This window comes from Sorex araneus, chromosome 5, assembly GCF_027595985.1.
Source record: "Sorex araneus isolate mSorAra2 chromosome 5, mSorAra2.pri, whole genome shotgun sequence".
NCBI classification, from domain to species: domain Eukaryota; kingdom Metazoa; phylum Chordata; class Mammalia; order Eulipotyphla; family Soricidae; genus Sorex; species Sorex araneus.
This window is the reverse complement of record NC_073306.1, coordinates 172354224-172379081: the sequence shown is the minus strand read 5'-3', so window position 1 is coordinate 172379081 and position 24858 is coordinate 172354224. Positions and strand designations below refer to the sequence as shown.

General features: G+C 43.0%; 1 protein-coding gene across 2 annotated transcripts in view; it reads right to left on the bottom strand.

Moving 5' to 3' along the window:
- The window catches only part of UBE2K (ubiquitin conjugating enzyme E2 K), a 59489-nt gene that overhangs the window by 7766 nt on the left and 26865 nt on the right, over positions 1–24858 (bottom strand). The window contains exons 2-4 of one of the 2 annotated variants that reach the window (XM_055138096.1): positions 20996–21089; positions 14025–14083; positions 6658–6740 (exon numbers count right to left, since the gene is read on the bottom strand). In XM_055138096.1, the coding sequence (XP_054994071.1) occupies positions 6658–6740; positions 14025–14083; positions 20996–21089 (236 nt within the window). The remainder of the gene's footprint in view (positions 1–6657; positions 6741–14024; positions 14084–20995; positions 21090–24858) is intronic. The other variant, XM_055138097.1, reaches the window with a different exon arrangement.

The following is a 24858-nucleotide window of genomic DNA, read 5'->3' as shown; positions in this document are numbered from 1 at the left end:
ATGTGGGAGGCTAGCAAGGCTCAGGTCCTGTTGTACTATCTCTCCAGATGAAAATGCCAAAGTCTGACTGTTTGCTTGTTGGTTTTGTTTTTTGGGCCACACCCGGTGATTTTCAGGGGTTACTCCTGGCTCTGCACTCAGGAATCACTCCTCGTGGTGCTCGGAGACCACATGGAATGCGGGGGATCGAACCCAGGTTGGCTGTCTTCAAGACAAACATGCTACCCTCTGTACTACCACTCCAGACCAAAATGCCTAATTCTGAAAAAGTTGGCTGGGAAAATAGAAATGTTTCTTTCTTTTCTTCTTCTTTTTTTTTTTTGCTTTTTGGGTCACACCCAGCGATGCTCAGGGATTACTCATGGCTTTGCACTCAGGAACTACTCCTGGCAGTGTTTGGGGGACCATATCGGATGCGGGGGATCGAACCCGGGTTGACCGCGTGCAAGGCAAACGCCCTCCCGGTTGTGCTATCACTCCGGCCCTAGAAATTATATTTCTAAATTAAGGTTCAAATTGCTTGAAAAGCTTATACAAGCTACCTTCAACCAATAACTGTAAAACCCTTAGAATGAACAATATTCTATTTATACACAACCCAAAAAAAAATAAAAATTCTAGGGTGAAAGAGCACAGCAGGTAGGCCATTGCCGTGCATGCAGTCAGCCAGAGTTCGATCCTGACATCCTGGTGATCCCGAGTCCCACCAGGAGTGATTCCTCAGCGCAGAGACAGGAGTATCCCTTGAGCACTACTCAGTGCTCAAAAAACAACTGAACAATTTCTACAGGGGACCCCAAGATAGCTAGTGGTAGAGGGCCTGTCATACTAGAGAGAGGCTCATGATTTCTGCCGCCAATAACACCAGAAAGAGGGCAAGTTCAAAGAAAAATCATGGGGGCTGGAGCGATAGCACAGGGGGTAGTAGGGCGTTTGCCTTGCACACAGCTGACCCGGGTTCGATTCCCAGCATCCCATATGGTCCCCTGAGCACCGCCAGGAGTGATTCCTGAGTGCATGAGCCAGGAGTAACCCCTGTGCATCGCCAGGTGTGACCTAAAAAGCAAAAAAAAAAAAAAAAAAGTAAAATCATGACGGGAATAATTTTATAAAGTTCACATTCAGTGATTTCAATGTTTGTCCATGCTCTGCATTATCATAAAACAAGAACCTTGCTTTGAGCTGTTGCTGCTGCCAACAGACACCCAGCCAAGGTGCTTGCTGGGGCTACATGCCAGACTGTGACGCTACCACACTTAGCACAAGAAACACCAAAGCCTGCATTTGCTAAGATGTGGGGCTTGCACACATGCTCTGAGCACTCTTAGTTGAGACACAAAGGTATGGTTGTGGGACCTACTGGGGTCTCTGCTCACACATATTTTTCTAGTTGTTGTGCTGGCTGGCGGTTCACAGATCATCGATCTGTCGCACGGGGGATCATAAGCAGAATAGCTGCCAGGTTCAAACAGCAGAGTTCCAGCCACCAGCACGGCTTTATGTTACTTACACAGAATGAGAAAGTTTAATTAAAAATTAGGCCAAGTTGGGTACAGCAGACAGGGTGCTCTGCACGAGGTTCTGTGCATACAAGGCACACACTGAAGACACGGTTGGCAAAACCCTCCACAATATTGAAGCTAACGGTATCTTCAAAGATAAAGACCCCTGAACAAGCAAGTGGAAGCAAAGATAAACAAATGGGACCACATTAAACTAACAAGCCTCTGCACTTCAAAAGAAAATGACCAGGATACAAACACAGCCTATGGAATGGGAAAGAATACTTACCCAATACCCTTTTGATAAGGGGTTAATATCAAAGATATACAAGGCACCAGTTGAACCCTACAAGAAAAATCCAATCCCACAAGAAAATGATATGAAATAAATAGAAACTTTCTCTAAGAAGAAATTTGAATGGCCAAAAGCACATGAAAAAATGCTCTTCATCATTATCAGGAAGATACAGATCAAAACAACAATGAGGTATCAACTCACACCACAGAGACTGGCACACAACCAAAGGAAAAAAAGCCACTGGTGTTGGAGTGGATGTGGGGAGAAAAGGACTCTCCTTCACTGTTGGTGAGAACGACGACTGGTCCAGCCTTTTTGGAAAACAATATGGACGTTTCTCAGAAAACTAGAACTGATGAGCTGGAGCGATAGCACAGCTGGTAGGGCGTTTGCCTTGCACGCGGCTGACCTGGGTTCGATTCCCAGCATCCCATATGGTCCCCTGAGCACCGCCAGGAGTAATTCCTGAGTGCAGAGCCAGGAATGACCCTTGTGCATTGCCTGGTGTGACCCAAAAAGGAAAAAAAAAGCAGGTAAAGGGATTTTCTTTTCTTTTTTTTTTTTGCTTTCTGGGTCACACCTGGCAATGCACAGGGGTTACTCCTGGCTCTGCACTCAGGAATTACTCCTGGTGGTGCTCAGGGAACCATATGGGGTGCTGGGAATCGAACCCGGGTCAGCCGAGTGCAAGGTAAACGCCCTACCCATTGTGCTATCACTCCAGCCCCAGGATTTTCTTGAGAACGTTTCAGTATCAATTATTGCAAACCACAATGCCCAAGAGTAGACAGAAACAGGGGGTGGGGGGGGGGAAAGAGAAGTGGCTGCCATAGAGGCAGGCAGGGGCTGAAGGGTGGGGGGTGATGGGAGGGAACCTGGGTACACTGGTACTGGGAAATGTTCATTGGTGGAGGGATGGGTATTGGAATACGGTTTGACTGAAATCCAATCATAAACAGTTTTGTAAGGGTCTATAGCACAGTGAGTTTCAATAAAAGGTTTTAAAAAAAACACATATTTGCAAGGCCCTGTGTATTCCTCCAGGCCTTTTACTGTTTTCTTTTTGTGGTATCTAACATCCAGGATTTCTGGAAATGGACTGGAAAAATAGCTGAAAGGGTTGGAGCACATGACTTTGCTTGCAGAAGCCACTGGCTCAGTAACCGACACCACCAAGAGTGACTCCTGAGCACCAAGTCAATAGTAGCCACTGAGCACTGGTTGGTAGCACTGGAGTCCCGTTGTTCATCGATTTGCTCGAGTGGGCACCAGTAACTTTTCCATTGTGAGACTTCTTGTTACTGTTTTTATCAAATATGCCACGGGTAGCCTGCCAGGCTCTGCCGTGCGGGTGGGATGCCCTCGGTAGCTTGCCGGGCTCTCCGAGAGGAGGGAGACAGAGGAATCGAACCCGGGTTGGCCGTGTGCAAGGAAAACTCCCTGCCTGCTGTGCTAAAGCTCCAGTCCAAGAGCACTGGTTGGTATGAAACCAACCATAAAACAAACCACAGATACGCTGAGATTAACATCAAAGGACCAGAGAGACAGTATACTGGGTAATGTGCTTTCCTTGCACAAGACTGACCCAGGCTCGACCCCCAGCATCCCATACAATTCCTCATGCACCACCAGGAATACTTTCCAAGTGCAGAGCCAGAAGCAACCCCTGTGCATCACTGGGTAAGCCCCCCGCCCCCGGAGATTAACAGAGAACTAAAACAAAATGAATTTGATAGGGGTGGGGTTGCAGAGAGATGTGCAGGAGTGAGACTCGTGTGCTGTATCCCTGGATCATACCCTGCATCGTGCAGCCCCTCCAAGTACTGCTGGGTGCCACGGGAAAGGGCCTCCAGGACCCTTGAGAACTGCATGCCAAGTCCCTCCTGACCTCAAACGAAAGGGGGACCAGAGAGAGCTAAGAGGAATTAGTGCAAGCTTTGTGTCAGGAGACCAGTTTCTTTTTTTTTTTTTTTTTTTTGCTTTTTGGGTCACACCCAGCAATGCTCAGGGGTTACTCCTGGCTTTGCACTCAGGAATTACTCCTGGCGGTGCTTGGGGGACCATATGGGATGCCGGGGATCGAACCCGGGTCGGCCGCGTGCAAGGCAAACGCCCTACCCACTGTGCTATCGCTCCAGCCCCAGGAGACCAGTTTCTGATCCTCAGCACCACCAGGTATACCATCCACCCCCACCTGCGAAAGAGCAGAACGAACACTTCTTTAGAGTGTTGCCCTAGAGCAGAGTCAGGAGCAAGTCCTGAGCATGGCTGTGGCCCAAAACACATCCCCAATGAAAGGACATAAATCAGACAATGAGTTACTGCCCCTTAAAATAACTACTGTCCAGGAGGTGGAGAGATTGTGGGTAGCACAGTCGGTAGGGCATTTGCCTTGCATGCAGCCAACGTGTATTCGATTCCCAGCATCCCATTCGGTCCCCCCAGAGCACCGCCAGGAGCAATTCCTGAGTGCAGAGCCAGGAGTAACCCTGAGCATTGCTGGGTATGACCCAAAAAGCAAATAAATAAATAAATAAATAAATAAAATAATTACTTTCCAACTTGCTCTTGAAGCCCATGTTCTCCCCTGAACACGTATCTCACATGCTTGTCTCCGTGTTTCTTTGCTTGCCTATTTCCACTCTGTAGAAGCCTCTATTGTCTTTCAAACATTCCCTCACATCCCTCACATTTTTCTCAATAGCGCAATCCCTGAGCATCACTGGGAAAGCCCCCAACTAAATAAGCATGCTTCTACACCCACAATTCTGGTTTAAATTGTAAAAAACAAAGAAAACTTCACAACATGTTTACAACAGGGTTTAGTCCTTAAGACATGTTAAATAGAGCCAAAAATAAAAAGATAAATGTTATGATTTAGAGCTACCTAGATAGCACAGTGTATGCTTGCCTATCTGGTGACCTGGTTTCATCTCTGAGTAGAGCCAGTTGTGCCCTCCCCCACAACAACAAAGAGATACTGAGAATAAATGCAGAAACAGGGAAGTATGAGAATAAATTCCGAGACAGGAAGTACAACAGAGACTTCCTTTCTTAAATGGAAAATAATTATCTTTTTCCTATTCAACTGCATTTTTATACATTGTTATTCTTTCTCTTATGATTTTACTTATACAGAATGAGAAAGTTTAACTAAAAATTAGGCAAAGAAGGGCCAGAGCGATAGTACAGCAGATAGGGCATTTGCCTTGCACGAGGCTGATCCAGGTTAGATCTTCAGCACCCCATAAGCACTGCCAAAAGTAATTCCTGAGTGCAGAGCCAGGAGGGACGCCTGAGCATCATCTGCTGTGACCAAAAGGCAAAACAACAACAACAAAAACACAGGGGTTGGGGTTGGGGTGGCAGTGTTAAGAGATTAGTAGTAAGATACCAGGGGATGGAGAAATATTAGAGAGGGTAGGGCGCTTCCCTTGCACAGAAGCAATCTGGGTTTGATCCCTGCATCCCTGGTACCATTAGGAGAAACTCCTGATTACACATGAGGGATTACACCCAGGGTCTTGAACTGAACCACACACAGCTGACTAACTACATCAAATGACTCATTTAATCCTCAACAGCTCTCTTAAGGAAAGATTAATTACTTTTTCAGATACGGTGAAGTGGGCTAGACCAACAGTCCAGTTGGGAGAGTGCTCTGCACACAGCTGACCTGGGTTCAATCCCCAGCAACCCATATGGTCTCCTGAGCACTACCAGGAGTAATTCCTGAGTGTAGAGCCAGGAAAAACCTGAGAATTATTGAGTGTGCATCCTGACCCCCCACCCCCACCCCCCAAACACAAGCCAACTCGCAGATCCAAAACTTAAACCTTCGTAAGTATTGAAACACTAGGTCAGGGGGCCAGAGTGAGAGTACAGTGGGTAGGGCGTTTGCCTTGCATGCAGTCGACCTGGTTTGATCCCCAGCATCCCATATGGTCCCCCAAGCACTGCCAGGAATGATTCCTGAGTACAGAGTCAGGAGTAACCCCTAAGCATCGCTGGCTGTGACCCAAAAAGCCAAACAAACAAACAAACAAAGACTAGTTCAGGGGCCCAAGGGATAGTACAATGGGTAGGCATCTGCCTTATATGCGGCAGACCCAGATCAACATAAGCTTCCTACACGACCTGAAGCCCACCAGGAGTAACTCCTGGGCACTGCCATCAACCACACAACACTAGGCGAAAATAAAATCAGACTAAATATATAGAAGGACCACAAAGTAGGGTCCTTCTTTATGGGCCATACCTGGACTGCCAGGTTCAGAACCACTCAGGGTTCCAGGGATCCAATCTGGGCCAGGTGCATAAGGTCAGCACCCTACCCACTGTATTATTATTTGTCCCCCCGCCCCCAATAACTTTTGTAATTGAGAACACCACTCAACTTTTTTTGACCATATCCAGAAATTCTTGGAAGTTACTCCTAGCTCTGCACTCAGGAATTACTCTGAATGTTGCTTGGGGGACCATATGGGATACCGTGGAGAAAACCAGGGTTGGCTGTGTACAAGGCAAACTACCTATTGTACTATTGCTCCAGCAGTCAACAGAACTTTTAATACTTCTTTGTCTCTATCTCATTAAAACAGATCTGATTACTTGAGTACTCAAGATTATCTCTCTGAGAATAAATGTGTTGTTTCAAACTAGCAGTGACACGGCCCAGAAGGTCACTAGCTATTTTATAGTCTGATTGCAACATATTTTCGCTATAAACTTAAAGCCAGTTCTAAACTGTTGCCTAAATAATATAGTGTAATGTATGCTTGTATATTGAGACAATCACACGTTTAATAACTACACAGATCTTAAAATTGATATATGAGAGAAGTAAAAATCTCTTACCATTGATCTTTCAGGATATCCAAGCAAATAGCCCCTGTGACGGAACTAATATTAGGATGCCATATTTTAGTGATAAACCGGACCTAAAATACAAAGCACAGTTAAGACAACAGAAAAAAAAAAAAAAAAAAACCTGAACAAAACCAACCATGTAGTTTAAACAAAATTGTGGGAGAGTAAAATCCTCAGATTAAAAAAAGTCTACACTTACATGACTTTACCTAGGTGAATGGAGCAACGCAGAAGACAAGCTGACATACTATCTTTTTAAATGGCCTCCGCATCCCGCCTGGCACCCCCCCCAACATAGATGGAAATTCCTTTAGGCAAAGAAATACAGGAAAGTAAAGTAAAACATTTTTCTCTTCTTGTACCCAGGAAACACATAAATATTTTAGATGAAATCTAGAAGGCTGTGTGTCTGGGAGTAGGGGAGGGGTTTTGAGTGCGGGTAGAGGGAGTGCATGGTTTAGCCACAGTGGACTATACTCAGGATCAAAAGAGAGAGAGGTCTGCTGGCCCTAAGGCAAGCATCTTAGTGCCCGTACTATCTCTTCAGCCTCCTAGATTAGTTCTTTTTTGTTTTTTGCTTTCTGGGTCACACCCAGCAATGCTCAGGGGTTACTCCTGGCTCTGCAATCAGGAATTACTTCTGGCACTGCTTGGGGGACCATATGGGATGCCGGGGATCAAACCCAGGTTGGCCATGTGCAAGGCAAACACCCTACCCGCTGTACTATCACTCCAGCCCCTAGATTAGCTTTGAAGGAAAAGCTAAGAAAAACCAATTAATGGAAGTAACAGCAGTTAACAGTAGTTACAAGGAGAGAGGGAGGAGAGGGAGGAGGGAGAGGAGGGAAAAGGAGGAGAAGGAGGGGAAGGGACACAGAGAGAGAGATATCAAACCCAGGAACTCATGCATTCAAGGCACGACCTTGAGCACTGAGCCACACCCCCAGCTCAAGGTACTTCCTAAAAATAATTCCGCAATTATTGAAGGATGACTATCATAAACACCTAGACATTTAGGCTTAAGAGTTTCAGAAGGGGCTGGAGCGATAGCACAGCAGGTAGGGCATTTGCCTTGTACTCAGACAACCTGGGTTCAATTCCCAGCATCCCGTATGATCCCCTGAGCACCACCAGGAGTAATTCCCGAGTGCAGAGCCAGGAGTAACCCCTGTGCATTGCCAGGTGTGACCCAAAAAGAAAAAAACGTTTCAGAAGTTCATTCAAAATTGTGGGCCAGAGAAACAGTACAAAGATTGTTAGCTTAACTCATGGCTGTGGCCGACGCCGGTTCAAACTGGGTACTGCAGCTGATTCCCTGAGCACTGTCAGCTGTGAGCCGCTAAGTTTGTCTCCTAAAATCAACAACCCCTCCATAAAAAAGGAGAAATTTTGGGCTGGAGTGATAGCACAGTGGGTAGGGCGTTTGCCTTGCACGCGGCCGACACGGGTTCGATTCCCAGCATCCCATATGGTCCCCTGAGCACCGCCAGGCGTAATTCCTGAGTGCATGATCCAGGAGTAACCCCTGAGCATCATGGGGTGTGACCCAAAAAGAAAAAAAAAAATTACAGCATTAAAAAACTCATACAACTTGATTTCAGATTCCACATTTGTAGGAATTTCTTTTTACCTCACTACTCATCAAAATAAATAAGACTTTCCAATTTAGACAAAAAATCTCTTTGTTATTGGTATATGTCACATCCCTAGTGGTAAGCCCACATTCTTCACACACTCTTTGTAACAAGTTCCTTTCCTCTCCCTTCCCTCTGTGAGTTTTTTGGTTTTTTGCTTTTCTGGGGACACTGGAGATGCTCAGGTGTTACTCCCACCTTTGCACTCAGGAATTACTCCTGGCTGGCACTGCTCGGGGGACCATATGGGATGCCAGGGATGGAACCCGGGTCAGCCACATCCTAACTACTGAACTATCCTTCCAGCCCCTCCCTCTATCATTGAGATGGCTGGAGGTAAACATGCCTCTGTGGTGTTCAAACACTTGTCCCACATTCTTTTTTATTTTTTTGTGGGTCACACCCATGGCTCAAGCATGTATCAGCTCTGACCCACGATCTCCCTGGAAAGATATATTATTTTCTGTTGGGGGAGGGGAGAACTGGGGGCCACATGATTATTCTATTTTAAAAAATGCATAACACCAAAGAAATTATGGTGCCAGTGTGTGTGGGGGAGGGGCCTCGAACCTGGGTCAGTTGCATGCAAGGCAAATGCTCTAACCACTGTACTATTACTCCAACACCCACCCAAAATTATCGCTTTAAAACAAAATCAATGTTTATTTCACAAATTAAAAATATTTTTGGAAAATTTACTATGCTTAAGCTTTGTTCCTTTTAAAGTTTTATTAGGGGCTGGAGTGATACACAGTGCTTGCCTTGCACAGAGCTGATGCCCTTGGTTCAATCCCCAGCACCCCAAATGGTCCCATGAGCCCCATAAGGAGCAATACCTGAGTACAGAACTAGGAGTGAACACCAACGGGTGTGCTTCCAAGTATTAGGGGAAAAAAATTATTCTGAGAGAGGGTGCGTTCAATAGTTCAGTATGAGGGCTCTGTGTGCCAGAGATTACCAGTACCACCTCAAAGATGGTATTGGGGAATTAAAGAATCAATTATATACAAGGCATACGCCTTAAACCCTGTACTATCATTACCCCAGCCCTGAATTTCATTTTAGTTTAGGCAAATAATAATGACAGCATTTATAACTTTGGTGTACAAAGTTACTACACCTCCACCATTCAACTTTTTATTCCTGCTAGTGCTGGGAATTAAACCCCCATCTCACACTTGCAAGGCCATGGCTCTATAGCAGAGCTACATTCCTAACTCACTATACAAGGTGGTAGTTTAAACATGCATGCCTAAAATACAGTAAGAACAAATATTTAAAACCCAATCTCTAAAATATAGCTGGAAAAGGGCTAGCAAGAGTACAGCGACTAGGGAGAGGGCTTGCCTTGCATGTGTCTGACCCAGACTCAATTCCCAGCACCCTGTATGGCTGCCCAAGCACTGCCAAGAGTGATCCCTTAGTGCAGAGCCAGGAGCAAGCACTCACTCAGCACTGGCAGGTATGACCCAAAACCAAAAGAACATAGCTAGGGGTTGGAGTAATAACACAGCAGGTAGGGTGTTTGCCTTGCATGCGGCCGACCCGGGTTCGATTCCCAGCATCCCATATGGTCCCCCGAGCATCACCAGGAGTAATTCCTGAGTGCAGAGCCAGGAGTAACCCCGGAACAGCGTCGTGTGTGACCCCAAAAGCAAATAAATAAATAGTAAATAAGTAAGTAAATAAATAAATGAATAAATAAATAAAGCTATAGCTAGACAAAACAATAAAAAACAATAAAGAGTTTACTTATTTTTTTTTGCTTTTTGGGTCACACCTGGCGATGCACACAGTTACTCCTGGCTTTGCACTCAGGAATTACTCCTGGCAGTGCTCAGGGGACCATATGGGATGCTGGAAATCGAACCCAGTTCGGCCGTATGCAAGGCAAACAAACACCCTACCTGCTGTGCTATCACTCCAGCCCCTCAAAGTCACTTTTTAAAAAATTAATTGTTTACTACCACAATTGGTGAAGATAAGGAGATTTGGAGTGAATGAAGGAAGACCTTTCTAAACCTTGGGGATTTTTTTGTTTTTGCTATGGGGGCCATATCCAGCAATGCTCAGAGCTTACTCCTGGCTCTGCAGTCAGAGATCATTCCCAGCGGACCTTTGGGGACCATTATGTGATGCTGGAGATTGAACCCAGGTTGGTCACATGCAAGGCAAGCGCCTGACTTGGTGTACTATCACTCCAGCTCCAAACTTTCTTAATCTTAGAGCTAGAATGGTAGAATGGGACAGCAGCAGCCGGAAGAGAAGTATGAGATAGCAACAAATATACTGGACTCCATTTGATAGTCTAACCGAGTATTTTTTCATGTAATTAAAAAAAAAAAAAGGCTTCAAGGACAAAATAAAGTATGAAATACTAAAATAGTACCAGAACTATACAACCATTTTAAATTTATGGGGAGTGGACTGGGACAAAGAATACAGTGTGAAAGATGCTTACCAGTACCACATGGTCCTGAGTACAGAGTTGTGTAACCATCACCACATTCTGATGATTTTTTTTTTTTGCTTTTTGGGTCACACCCGGCAATGCACAGGGGTTACTCCTGGCTCTGCTCAGGGGACCATATGGGATGCTGGGAATCGAACCCGTGTAGGCCGAGTGCAAGGCAAATGCCCTACCCGCTGTGCTATCACTCCAGCCCCCATATTTTAATCACCTCCATTCACTCATCAATACTTCCCCTGACCAAAGCAACTGCCATTCAATTTTTTTGCTTCTATGGATTTCTCTCTTTTAGTGTCTCGTGTAAATCACACATATTGGCTTCTTCTTTTAGCATACTATTCCTTCAGTTTTGGGGGTTGTCTGTGCCATCTGGCGGTAGTCGGGGCTTAATCCTGGCTGTGCTTGAGGATCACTACTGGTGGTGTTCTGGACACATTCTGCATAGTCTAGGTGGAACTGGACTTAGCTGTGTGCACAGCAAACTCCTGAATTCCTTTATTATCAAATCTCCAGCCTCCCTTCACTCCATTCTTGTTATTATTTTGAGGTTTGGGCCACACCTGGAGGTGAGAGGCGCGCTTCTGATTCTGCAGAGATCACTCCTGGTGGGGTGAAGGGGCTCATATGGAGCACAGGGATAAAACCCAGGCCAGCAATGTACAAGGAAAGTGCCCTACCTTCTGTACAATCTCTTCAGCCCCAGCTGACTGATATTTCAGATCACTTCCAGGGGTGACTATGAATAATGCTGGAACTTATGTACAGCTCGTGTGAGTATATTTTTATCTTTAATCAAAGACTACCTTGAAGTAGAACAGATGGGACATAAAATTTACTTTTTTTTCCCTGTTTGGTCATATCCAGTGATGTTCAGGGTTTACTCCTGATTCTGCATTCAGGAATTACTCCTGGTAGTGCTCAGGGGACCATATGGGATGTTAGGAGTTGAACCCAGTAGGCTTCATGCAAAGCAAACACCCTACCTGCTGTACTATTGCAATGACCCTTGATTATATACTATCTTGACCAAAACTACTTTCTAAAGCGGTTCCAACATTTTACATTGGCATAACAATATAAAGAAGCAACACCAAGTGTGGCCACAAACCTAAATAATTAGAGCCCAAAATTCAGATACCATCAATTATTCAATACATGATTATTTTTTATGCTCCTGAAAGGGAAAAAAAAAAAACCCAAACCTGCAATTATAGACCAACATTCACCGTGCAAGAGCCTGACCTGAGTTCAATCCCCAGCAGACCATATGATTCCACAAATCTGTCACAGGTCAGGAGTAATCCAAAAATCAAAAGGGTCAAAAAAGTTTTAGGGGCCGGAGCGATAGCACAGCGGGTAGGGCGTTTGCCTTGCACGCGGCCGACCCGGGTTCGATCCCTGGCATCCCATATGGTCCCCCGAGCACCGCCAGGAGTAATTCTTGAGTGCAAAGCCAGGAGTAACCCCTGAGCATCACCGGGTGTGACCCAAAAAGCAAAAAAAAAAAAAGTTCTAAAAAACTTTTGGTTTTGGGGGCTGGAGCAATAGCACAGCGGTAGGGCATTTGCCTTGCATGCAGCCGACCCAGGTTTGATTCCCAGCATCCCATATGATCCCTGAGCATTGCCAGGAGTGATTACTGAGTGCATGCACAAGAGTAACCCCTGTGCATCACCCGGTGTGACCCAAAAGGAAAAGAGAAAGACAGAGAACGGGAGAACCATCGGTCAACAGTAGAGTGGGTAGGGTACTTGACTCGCACATGCCCAACCCAGATTTGATCCCAGGTATCCCATATGGTCCCATGTGCATTGGCAGGAGTGGTCCACACCATCCTCTAATAATAAAAAATGGATTTTTTTTTTCACTGAAAAAAGAGAACCATGGACTGGAGAGACAGTATAGGAGTGAAGCCTCTTGCCTTGGAAGTGGCTCATACCAGCACTGTATGGGCTATAGATCACCAACGGGAATGACACACCGCCACCTCCAGTACAGACTAGGGAGTAGCCGACAACATCCCCTTCCCCTCCAAGAGAGAAATAATAGGAGTCAGAAGATATTAAAGGGTGGGTGCATTCTTTGCACACAGGAGCTCCAAGTCTGGTACCCAGCAGCACATCAATAGGAGGGGCTTTTGAGCACTGTCCCATGTTTCCCCCTCCCACCCAAATTCCCCGAAAAAAATCATCCAACAGGCTGAATCAATTTCAAACCATTTGGTAAAAACCACTATTTCAGGTTCAAAGAACAGTAAACTCTTAGGACACAGAGAAAATGCAAAGGTATATAAAATATAATTTCTAATCTTGGGGACTAAGACAGAGTACAGGGGGTAGGTGCTTGTCTTACTCACGGCTTACCCTGGTTAGATCCTCAGCATTGCATATGGTCCCCGAGCACAGCCAGGAATAATCTCAAAGCTTAGAGGCAGGAGTAAAGCCCTGAGCACCATGAGGTGTCACCCAAAAACTAAAGCGGGTAGGGCACTTACCTCGTAAGTGGATGGATCAGGTTCAATCCCTAGCACCCTTATGGTCCCCTGAGCCTGTCAGTAGTGATCCCTGCTCTGATACCACCATGTGGCCCCCAAACCTAAAACAAGTCCTTATCTCAGGAGCACCAAAAGTTTGTGAAAGACACATAACCACCCAATTATGATACTCTAACTGGTACTGTGTACTATATAAATTATGTAAAATGTTAATAAAGGGAGTGAAAAATTAGTGTAGTTTACCTAGAACTTTAAAAGAAAGCTAGAATTTTAAATGATAGGCACAAGGATTCAAGAAAATTAATAGAATGGGACCAGAGGGAGTGTACACGGAGAGGAGAAGGTATTTGTCTTGCAGGCGGTTTGACCCCCTTCAAATCCCTGGCATCACATAAAGTCCCCTGAGCACTGTCAGGATTCGTATGTGTCCCGAGCACAGAGTGAGAAATAGCACCCAAGTACGTGTGCCCCAAAGTCCAATAAATGAAATGAAAATCTAAACAGAAAGAAAAATTAGGCGGCTGGAGAGAGTACAGGGGTAAAGCACTTGCCAAACTGGGTTTAATCCCCAGCACCACAGATGGTCCCCTGAACACTACAAAGAGTGATCCCGAGTGCAGAATAGCCAAGAATAAACTTTGGGCACTGCCAATGTGGCTCTCTCACTCACACAAAAAAGACCCCACTTACCCAAACACACAGAAATTTCACATACACACAAATGTATATGATAAAGTAAAAATAATGCTTACAATACCTTAGGGGGATTAAATGGATATGTTTCTGGAATTTTAATTTCCAGTTGATATCTTCCTCCTGAAAAATGGAAAAATACAAAGTTAAGAAAGCAGCTCACCTCAAATGTTCAAAGCAATATACAGCAAAAGAAATTTTGAAAAATGTAGTACTTCATATTTAATTACAACGAATTTAAACTAAAATAGGGGGAAATACTAAATACACTAAATACAAAAAGAGAAATACTAAAAAACACTACTTTAATCAGATATAAGTTTTGTTATAAACTAAAAATAGGTATTTCTGTCAAATGTAAAGATGCCCCCAACTTTTGACATGTGCCTTAAATTAAGTGTGAACACTTCTTGCTAAAATTAATAGGATAAACAAATTCAGCAAGCAGCAGCAGGAGTAACAAAAAAACTATTTAAGAAAATAAAAAACGCAAAACCTTAGAGAGTCCTAAGTTCATTTATGAACAAAAGACAAACCATCAGGCTTGGTGTTGTATTTCTGTAGGTTACCTAGTGTCTGTCCCATACTGGAATGGTCCAGTGGAGGAGAGCATTATCTCAGAAAACTAATGGAAAAAGCCTTACACTGAATTAAAGTCTGTGTCAGAATCCTCTCTCTCCCTTTCTCTCTCTCTTGCTTTTTGGGTCACACCTGGCAATGCCAGGGGTTACTCCTTGCTCTGCACTCAGGAGTCACTCCTGGCAGTGCTCATAGGACCATATGGGATGCTGGGAATCGAACCCGGCTGGCCATATACAAGGCAAACGCCCTACCCGCTGTGCTATAGCTCCAGCCCCTAAAATTCTTAACTCTTAGGAAACTTTCAATTTGATTTTAAAAGACACCCAATATTCCAAAATACAGCAAATAAAACTACTACATAAATATTTAGAAACTATATCCAACTTTGGAAATTATACCTAGAACAACCTAGGAATGAATTAAAAGACTTGGCTAAGTGAATACTAAAGCTGACTTGTGTATGTAAAGTGTTCACTACACTACTCATCTTCTTTCATCTGCAGCTTACATTTTCCACATGCAAAAAAGGGAGAGCCAATAGAAGATAGCCCAATGGGCTGTATGAAGGAGGTTTGATCCCCATGTAACCTGGTTCTCCTGAGCATACCTGCGGGTGATTCCTGCTATCACTATTGAGCCAGGAGTGATTCCTGAGAACAGGACCAGAAGCAGCCCAAATACGGTATGCTGTGGCCCCAAACTAAAGAATAAAGTGAGAATTATGCTAGAGGTGACAACTTCAGTATTTACACACTCAACTAAGAATATTGTGGATTCTCTCAAATACACTTTCTTCACTGTTATGCACAGGTGACTAAATCTGGGAGAAAAACAAAATAGCAAATCACTTGAAGTCTCTAAAAACATTTTTGGGTTCAATTCTCTTTATGAGTTCTTTCTTGTTTTTTGGCAGCACCTGAGAGGAAACCAAGGACCTCATACTCACACTGGCAAATGCAAAGTGCTTTAGCACTAGCTATACCCCTCCACTAACTTTTCTTTCTTTTTTTTTTTTTGCCTCTCCACCAATTCTTTTTATAGAGTTCCAATAAGGAATACGAGAAATGAAGTAAAATGCCTGAATCACAGGTATATGGTAACAAGAGAAATATAAAGTAGTAAAAAGCAAAAGAAATTAAGGAAGACACAGAGTACTAAGGAGTTTTTTGTGAATACAGACGTCTACGTTCAATTATAAATGCTATAATTCAAAATAAATATAGCGAAATTGTTCTGAGTATTAGTTATCTTACCCACCATCTTTGTTTTCTGGGGAAGAAACTGAGTATCTGGTTATTATCTTTTTAACTTCTCATACTAAATTTTTCATTCTTCATTGCCCCAAGCAAGCATAGGAGCAGTGTGAGAACCCAGTTATTACACTCATAATTGCTGTAAATTTTATGACAATTCATTTTGTTGGGGAAAAAGTGGGATGTGTGGGGGCCAGAGCAATAGTACAGCGGGTAGAATGTCTGTTTGCCTTGCACACAGCCGACCCAGGTTCGACCCCTAGCATCCCATATGGTACACCAATATCACCAGGAGTAATTCCTAAGTGCAGAGCCAGGAGTGACCCCTGAGCGTCGCTGGGTATGAACCCCCCCCCCAAATCAAAACCAAACAAACAGAAAAAAAGTGGGAGATGGGGCCAGAGATAGCACAGCAATAGCAGGTTGCCTTGCATGTGTGGACCCAGATTCAGTCCCCAACACCTAAAATGGTTCCCTGAGCATGACTAGCAGTGACCTCTGAGCACAGAGCCATGAGTTAACTCCTGAGCACAGTCAGCTGTGGTCCAAAAATTAAAAAGTGGGATGCAATTATGTGATGCTTTTTTTTTTTTTGGGGGGGGGGTAGTTGAGGGGGTAGTGGAATCTTCAAGCTCTGTTCAGGAAGCCTGGGGGCCAAATGGCTATCTTAGTCAACCAAGAAGGTAGCTTAATGCAAGGATGAGGATAAAATGCTGTTTAGATCTTGATTCCAGAAATTCCTGGAAAACCTGCAGGACCTCCAGAGTTGCACCTAATGAAGCTTAGGGGACTATCTGAGTCCTTGAATTAAACCTAGATTAACCTAACTGTTGCAATATTTCCCAAGCCTGAAACTTAAAAGACAAAAAAAAAAAAAAAAAGTACCCTTGCACGAGGCCAACCTGGGTTCGATTCCCAGCATCCCATATGATCCCCTGAGCACCGCCAGGGGTAATTCGTGAGTGCAGAGACAGGAGTGACCCCTGTGCATCACCGGGTGTGACCGCCCCTCCAAAAAAGTCGTGATAATTATGTAATGAAATATGATTGAACCCTATTGCAAAGAGCACTGTCCATCTCGCTCTCGTTTCATTTGCTGTGCTAGGGACTGAGCCTGGAACCTCATGTGATGTGTGCATTTTACCTGAGTTATATTCGTGAGCCCAAATCCTATTTCTACTCTAATGCTGATTAATATACTACTTCATGTTTTTGCATTTCAATAAATACTAACTGGTTATTAACCATAACACTTGTTGGATACATGATAACAAAAACACTATGGGGACCTATGATCAGTAAGCATGTTGTTTATATTATAGTAACTCATTGTAAAATATTTCCTTAAAAAAAAAATAAGCACAATTGATCACTGATCAACAGAACTGCGAAGTGAACAGGAGGGAGACGGGACTGTAGGACAATGATGTAGGACAATGATGTAGAGACGGTGAGATGGTGAAACTGTAGTAAAAAGACTGGTATGGTATAATCTACAACTGTAAATAGCAATCCCAAGGAGAGTTGGGATGTGGCACAAAATAACTAAAGGACAACTCTATATGGTTATCAGCAATGACTCTTTGAATTAGAAAAACTAATTTTGGGTGAGGTGACATACACATGGTATTCAGGGACCACTTCTAACGATGCTCAGGGACCATATGTGGGGCCAGATTCAAACTGGGGTCAGCTACGTGCAAAACAAGTGCCTTAACCTCTGTACTTGTCTCTGGTTCTAAAAGGTATCGGGGAAGGTGAGGTGTGTCACGTCCAGAGAAGCTCAGGGTTACTTCTGGCTCTGCACGCAGGAATCATTCCTGGCTGTGATTAGAGGACCAGATGGGATGCCAGGGATTGAATCCGGGTTGGCCACATGCAACACAGGAGCCTGACCCATTATACTATCTCTCCAGCCCCTCTAAAATATAATTATTATAGGGGGAAAAAAAACAACTCAAGAATAAACTGTTCCTTTACCACTGAGCTATTAAAGTCAAAGAAAACTCATTTATACAACTGTACAATTGCCATGCACAGCAATCTTTCCATGGGTATGCTACCTTTCAATTTAAAAATTTTCAGTACATAAAATAATTGTCTCATTGCATACTGGTATTAATTATTTAATGTTCTACATGCATAATTTTGCCTTCATATTTTTCAAAAAAAATGTTTAATTTGAAAGAACTCTGAAATAAACATTATCAAAATATTTCATTCTCATAAATTTTAAGTATGGAAGTCTATATGCTAGAATGGTGCTTATCCGGGGCTGGAACAATAGCACAGCGGGTAGGGCATTTGCCTTGCATGTGGCCGACACGGGTTCGATTCCCAGCATCTCATGTGGTCCTCCGAGCACCACCAGGGATGATTCCTTGTGCAGAGCCAGGAGTAACCCCTGTGCATTGCCAGGTGTGACCCAAAAACCAAAACAAACAAACAAACAAAAAAACCAAGAATGGTGCTTATCCTAAATAATTATAATCAATTTATCTTAAAAACTTTAATCATGAAGGGCCACAAAGATAGTACAGCAAGTAGGATGCTTGCCTTGCACACTGCGAATCCAGGAACCTTGTACAGTCCTGACCACCACAGGGTGAGGGGCAAAAAATAAAACAAAAACAACAATCGACTCCCTCCCAACCACCACCACACACGTATGCAAACACACAACTTTAATTTTAAAAAAAGTAACTTAATCTGATTTTCTCAAATATAGAGCTTGAAAACCTATTAAAACTTACCAAACAGTACTCACAAAAGCAGCAGAAAATGAGCAAACTTATTTCTAATTAGTAAAGAATTATGGTCTAATTTAAAATTAATTATTAACTATGTGAAATAGCATACACGAAAGCACACGAGACCTCATCTGACACATACAAGCTACTCACTAAGTATTATTTTTCTGTTTTAAGGGCCACCCAGGCCCAACAGTGCTTGAGGTACTCCAGGTACCACAGGTGTGGGGATGAAGGCAATGTGTGTACTGCAGTGCCACAGAAAGACCTTAAGGCTATCACCTGACTACCTAATACTCCCTAGCCCTATCAGAATTTTAAAACATGATTCATGTGGACCATAAAACAAAAATTTAAATAATTAAAAATCTGTCTTTTCTTTGGGCCATACCCAGCTGTGCTCAGGGATCACTCTTGATGGGCTCAGGGTAACATATGGAGTGCTGGGGATTAAACATGGGTCATTTGCATCTTGCCGCTGTACTATCTCTTTGGCACCTAAATTTAAAATTTAGCAATAGTTGGTGGAGAATATTTAAAGGACCGAAGCATATGCTTTGTATGCAGGAGGACTGGGTTCAATCTCTGGACATTCATGGTCGCCAGAGCAATACTGGATATATCCCAAAAGATAAAAACAAAAGTAAAATAAATTATGTTAGGAAATGCTAAGGATAGCGTCGGATCTAAAACTTTTTTTTTTTGCTTTTTGGGTCACACCTGGCGATGCACAGGGGTTCATATGGGATGCTGGGATTCGAACCCGGGTTGGCCGCGTGCAAGGCAAACGCCCTACCCGCTGTGCTATCGCTCCAGCCCCGGATCTAAAACTTTTTGAATAAAAAATAAAAATATTTGGACTGGAGGTACAGTTCAATGTTAAAAAACTTGCCTTGTAAGTTTTCTAAGGAGATCGTGCATTCAATCCCTGACACTGCGGGGGGGAAAAAAAAAGGAAAATATTCTAGAATAATGATTTTTCTGAAGAATATTTTGGTAATTGTTCATTACAAAACTACAGGGTCAGGGCTGGAGCGGTAGAACAGCAGGGAGGGTGTTTGCCTTGCACATGGACCACCCAGGTTCAGTCCTCAGCATCCCATACATATGGTCTCCCGAGCACCACCTGTAGTAACTCCCAAGTGCGGAGCCAGGAGGAACCCGAACATTGCTGGATACAACCCTCCCCCAAAAAACCTATAGGGCCAGGAAACAGCTCCAATGGCTGGAGCCCCAGGTTCAGTCCCCAGTACAATATGGTCCCCCAAGCACAACAAAGCTGATTTTTGTCCCCAAACCAAAAAACAAAACAAAAAAAGAATGATAGGAATACCATATTCAAAGTAAATATATCTGGGGCTGTAGCAACAGCACAGAGAGTAGGGCGTTTGCCTTGCATGATTCCCAGTATCCCATATGGTCCCCCAAGTACCGCCAGGAGTAAGTAATTCCTGAGCATCGCCAAGTGCGAACCAAAAAAAGAAAAGGAAAAAAAAAAAAACACCAAAGTAAATATAATCCTGTCTAATGTTTAATCAATCCTGATTTGTTCGAGGAAAAACTAAAAAGCACAGAATTTTAAGTCAAGACAATGAAAATTTAAATTCCAACGATATCAACCACATATTTTGACTTCTGACAACTTCAGTTTAAAGTGTCTTCATCTATGAAACAGTATTAACTGTACTTACCTTACATTGTTTGTTATAAGCACTGAATGAAAAATACATGTAAAGCTCTAATAAGAACTCAAATACTATTACCACAAAAATGTATTACTATTTACACTAAATACCTGAATGTCTATTTTATGCAAAAATATAATTCATGCTACATAGCCCAAGCTTGCACTAATCTCATTAGTGATTTGCCTACTGAGGTTTATTTCTGTATCTTACCACCCAATTCCATGGCCTAAAGTAGCTACAGGCTTAGGTTTGTGAACATGAAGTTCAATAAAGCTACCTGCTTTCTTATTTGTACATATCAGAATGACCCAAGTCTACCTCAATTAAAAAGATATATGTATTTGGAACAGACTATAAAGAGTTATGAGTGAATGATTACTAAATGTCAGGGGAAAGGAACTTGCATATACATATATATTTACATATATGCAGTTTATCAGTCATATTTAAGGCAAGGCTTACAGTAAATACGGTGAAAGTTAACTACTCCTCGACGGAAGTCAGAGGTTTAAAATGCAGGATATCCGATATTACTGAACACTAATCTGTACAATTTGTGAGTTGGCTCTACTAAATTTACTAAGAAAAAAGTCACCTAAATTAGTCTAGGTAAGTATGTAAATTATTTAAATATTGCTATATAAACAGAATCAAATGAAGTAAGCTTACATTAAGTTTATAAATGCTTGAAGATTATTCTGATTTAATGTCTCAGACAAGTTCTAATATGCACAATATTTTGATACAGAAAAAAGTACTTGCCTTCATATGGTGTGTCTGGAGGTCCTGCTATTTCTCCTCTTAATTCTGTAAAATTCTCATCTACAAGATCTACTTTAATTTGATTTTTGCTCGTCTTAAAAATAAACAGAAAATAAATGTTAGTTATATCAGCAAGAAAAAACCCTATTTTGAAAGCATTGTCTTTCAAAATATGTTAAGACCCCTCTTTCATAAGCTTGCTCTAGTAAGAATAATATTTGTGTTTTTCTAGGACTTAGCTTTTAAGATTAGTTAAAACAAAAACTAACAAACTTTAACTTCAATCTTTTAAGTGAAGTAACCACATAGAACAATTATGCAACAACTTGGTGACGACAGAGGAATGTTTAGGGGGGAAAAGCAGACATCTATATTATATTTGCTAATAACTGTATGTTAAGTACCAAAAAAATTATTTGTTTAGAAGTAAACACTGAAACAGCAGACACCCAGGCTGTACGAATTTTATCCAGATAAACAGAAAACTAAAGGTTCATTAAAAGCCATTTATGATAGTATGTTATCATCACAAAAACGCTACTTTTTTAGGTTAACTGAAATACTACACTATCCAACAAAATGGTGAAAATTCTAAACATCAACTTCCCTTTCCTTGAAAGTTAATGGAAAAAAAAAACACTCACTAGAATCTTCTAATCCTCCTTCACTTTGTTTACTTCAATGACAACTACTTCAAAGTAGTTTATTTTCAATTTGTATTATTTGTATTTGTATTTGTATTATTTTGCACTTCACAACATTTATTCTCAATACTCTTTTACATCTACAATATCACTTTAATATCACAATAACTGGCAACAGTCAAGTCAGTGGTTGTGTTAACTGATTTTAAAAATCCTTTAATGGGCCAGGAATAATCCGAGCATCACAGGGTGTAATAACACCCCCCAAAAGGGGAGAGAATGGCACCTCATTCAAGTTCAAAAATACCTAACTACAAACAGGCTCTTTACACTACAAATGTTTACTAGTTATCTTACTGATCTGTAGTCCTAATACAATAAACCCTCATCAATCCCAACCCCCCACCTCCGCCCTTTTGGGTCACACCCAGTGATGCTCAGGAGACCATATGGGATGCTGGGATTCGAACCTGGGTTGGCAGTGTGCAAGGCAAGCGCCCTACCCGCTGTGCTATTGTTCCAGCCCCAAACCCTCACCATTTTTTTTTTTGGCTTTTTGGGTCACACCGGGCGATGCACAGGGGTTACTCCTGGTTCTACACTCAGGAATTACTCCTGGCGGTGCTCAGGGGACCATATGGGATGCTGGGATTTGAACCCAGGTCGGCCGTGTGCAAGGCAAACGCCCTACCCGCTGTGCTATCACTCCAGCCCCCCTCATCAATTTTTAAGAAAGCAAATATTTTCTTTTCTTTTCTTTTTCTTTTTTGGGTCACACCCAGCGTTGCTCAGGGATTACTCCTGACTCTGCACTCAGGAATTACTCCTAGCGGGGGTTGGGGGACCATATGGGATGGTGGGGGATTGAACCCAGGTCAGGCATGTGCAAAGCAAACGCCCTACTCGCTTTTAAGTTTAAAATTTTTTAAGTTTAGCAAATCTTTTAAGTTTAAAATTTTCAGTTTATGGGCAGGATTTCCTTTTCTTGCATTGTGCTTGGGATCAAACCAGTACCTCATACAAGGCACGTGTTCTACCAATGAGCAATGCCTTGGTTTAGAATTACTAACTTTTATACCAGTTCATAAAGCCTCAAGTAATTCACCAAAACAAATAAGCCTTTTTATGGGCCAGAGTGATAGTACAGTGGGTAGAGTGTGTGCCTTGCATGTGGCCAACTCAAGTTTGATACCCAGCATCTCATATGGTCCTCCAATACTGACAGGAGTAACTGCTGAGTGTTAAGAGCCAGGAGTAACCCCTGCGAATCACTGGGTGTAGTCCAAAAACAAAATTTAAAAAAAAAGGGGGGGGGGGTTTCCGTGCACGAAAGACAGTACAGCGAGCATGGTGCTTTGCCTTGCTCTGTGATTTCAGCCATCCCTTCTTGACACCTTTGATGGGGACACAGTACAGGGGTAAGGCACTTGTCCCATACGGTCTACTGATTCCACCAGGAGTGATCCCAGACCACAGAGCCAGGTATGAACCCTGAGCACCACCAGGCATGAACAAAAACAGCAAAACACCAACTGCAAAGTGCCTTTTGTATATATTTTCTTCTGATTTAGCTAAACATACTGTGGGGTCTTTGATAGCCATTGTTTTCCTACTGTATCCATTTGGTTCCAATGCACAAGTGATTGTAATGCATGAGAGAGATGAACAGAAGCTACAAGTCCAAATAAGCAAGGGGCGGCAGGGGTCCCAAGCAATGCAGCAGTACTCTAGGAAGCCCAGGGGCATTTCTGGAGATATTCAAGAAGCAAGGAAACCCAACCATGCAGTCTGGGGATCAACAGGGCCAGAAAGAAAAATTCTGGAGACCAAACCAGAATCACAAGAGGGTGCATTTCCCAGGCACACAAAATGAGCAATTTTTTAATACTTTTTCATTGATTCACTATGAGACAGACCCTTACAAAGCTCTTCATGATTGGATTTGCCATACAGTATTCCAATACCTATCCCTCCACCAGGGTCCCCAGGTTCCCACCCATCACCCCCACCCCCCACCCCATCTGCCTCTGTGGCAGATGCTTTTCTTCTCTCTCAAATGAGCAATTTCTAAAGTTAAACATGACCATTACTAGCAAATGAGCCAACAAAAGTGCAGAATTAAAAAATCCTCGGGGCGGTGCCGGAGCAATAGCACAGCGGGTAGGGCGTTTGCCTTACACGCCGACCCGGGTTCGATCTCCAGAATCCCATATGGTCCCCCAAGCACCACCAGGAGTAATTCCTGAGTGCAAAGCCAGGAATAACTCCTGAACATCACTGGGTGTGACCCAAAAAGAAAAAAAAAAAAATCCTGGGGCTAGAAAGCTAGTAATGAGAGTAAGGTTGTTGCTTTTTTTGTTTGTTTTTTGGCTTTTTGGGTCATACCCGGCGATGCTCAGGGGTTACTCCTGGCTCATGCACTCAGGAATTACTCCTGGCGGTGTTCGGGGGACCATATGGGATGCTGGGAATTGAACCCGGGTCGGCCGCGTGCAAGGCAAACGCCCTACCTGCTGTGCTATTGCTCCAGCCCCAAGGTTGTTGCTTTGAATGAAGAAGACCTAGGCTAGATCACCCATTGCCCGCACAGGTCCCACAAGCCCCACCAGGAATGAGTGCAGAACTAGAAGTAAGCCCTGAGCATATCCAGGAGGGGCCCAAAAAGAGCAAACAGAAAAATAAAGACAATCCTTATAAATTTTCAAGTACAACTTTCCTGATGAATTAGTATTAACATCAAATTCTTTCAAATAAGCCCTGTGATCTACTTATACCAGGAAGCAATCTCAAGTTTTAATAAACAAACCTAAGTCCCTGCTCATTTGGAGCTTACATTCCAGTGGAAGAAAATTATAAAGATTTTATCATATAAGGGGCCGGAGTGATAACACAGCCGGTAGGACGTTTGCCTTGCACACGGCTAACCTGGGTTCAATCCCTGTCATCCCATACAGTCCCTCAAGCATTGCCAGGAGTAATTCCTGAGTGCAGAGGCAGGAATAACCCCTGAGCAACGCTTGGTGTGACCCAAAAAGAAAAAAAAAATTTATCATATAAGTATAAATGTAAGGTATACTGCTATTTATAATGTATAAGCAATGTGACTTTAAATAAGTACTTTAACCTCTTTCTGTTTTATCCTATCAACAACAAAAGTTTTCACTTAAATAGTAATTTCGTGGGGCCAGAGAGATCATACCAGGATTGAAGGCATTGCCA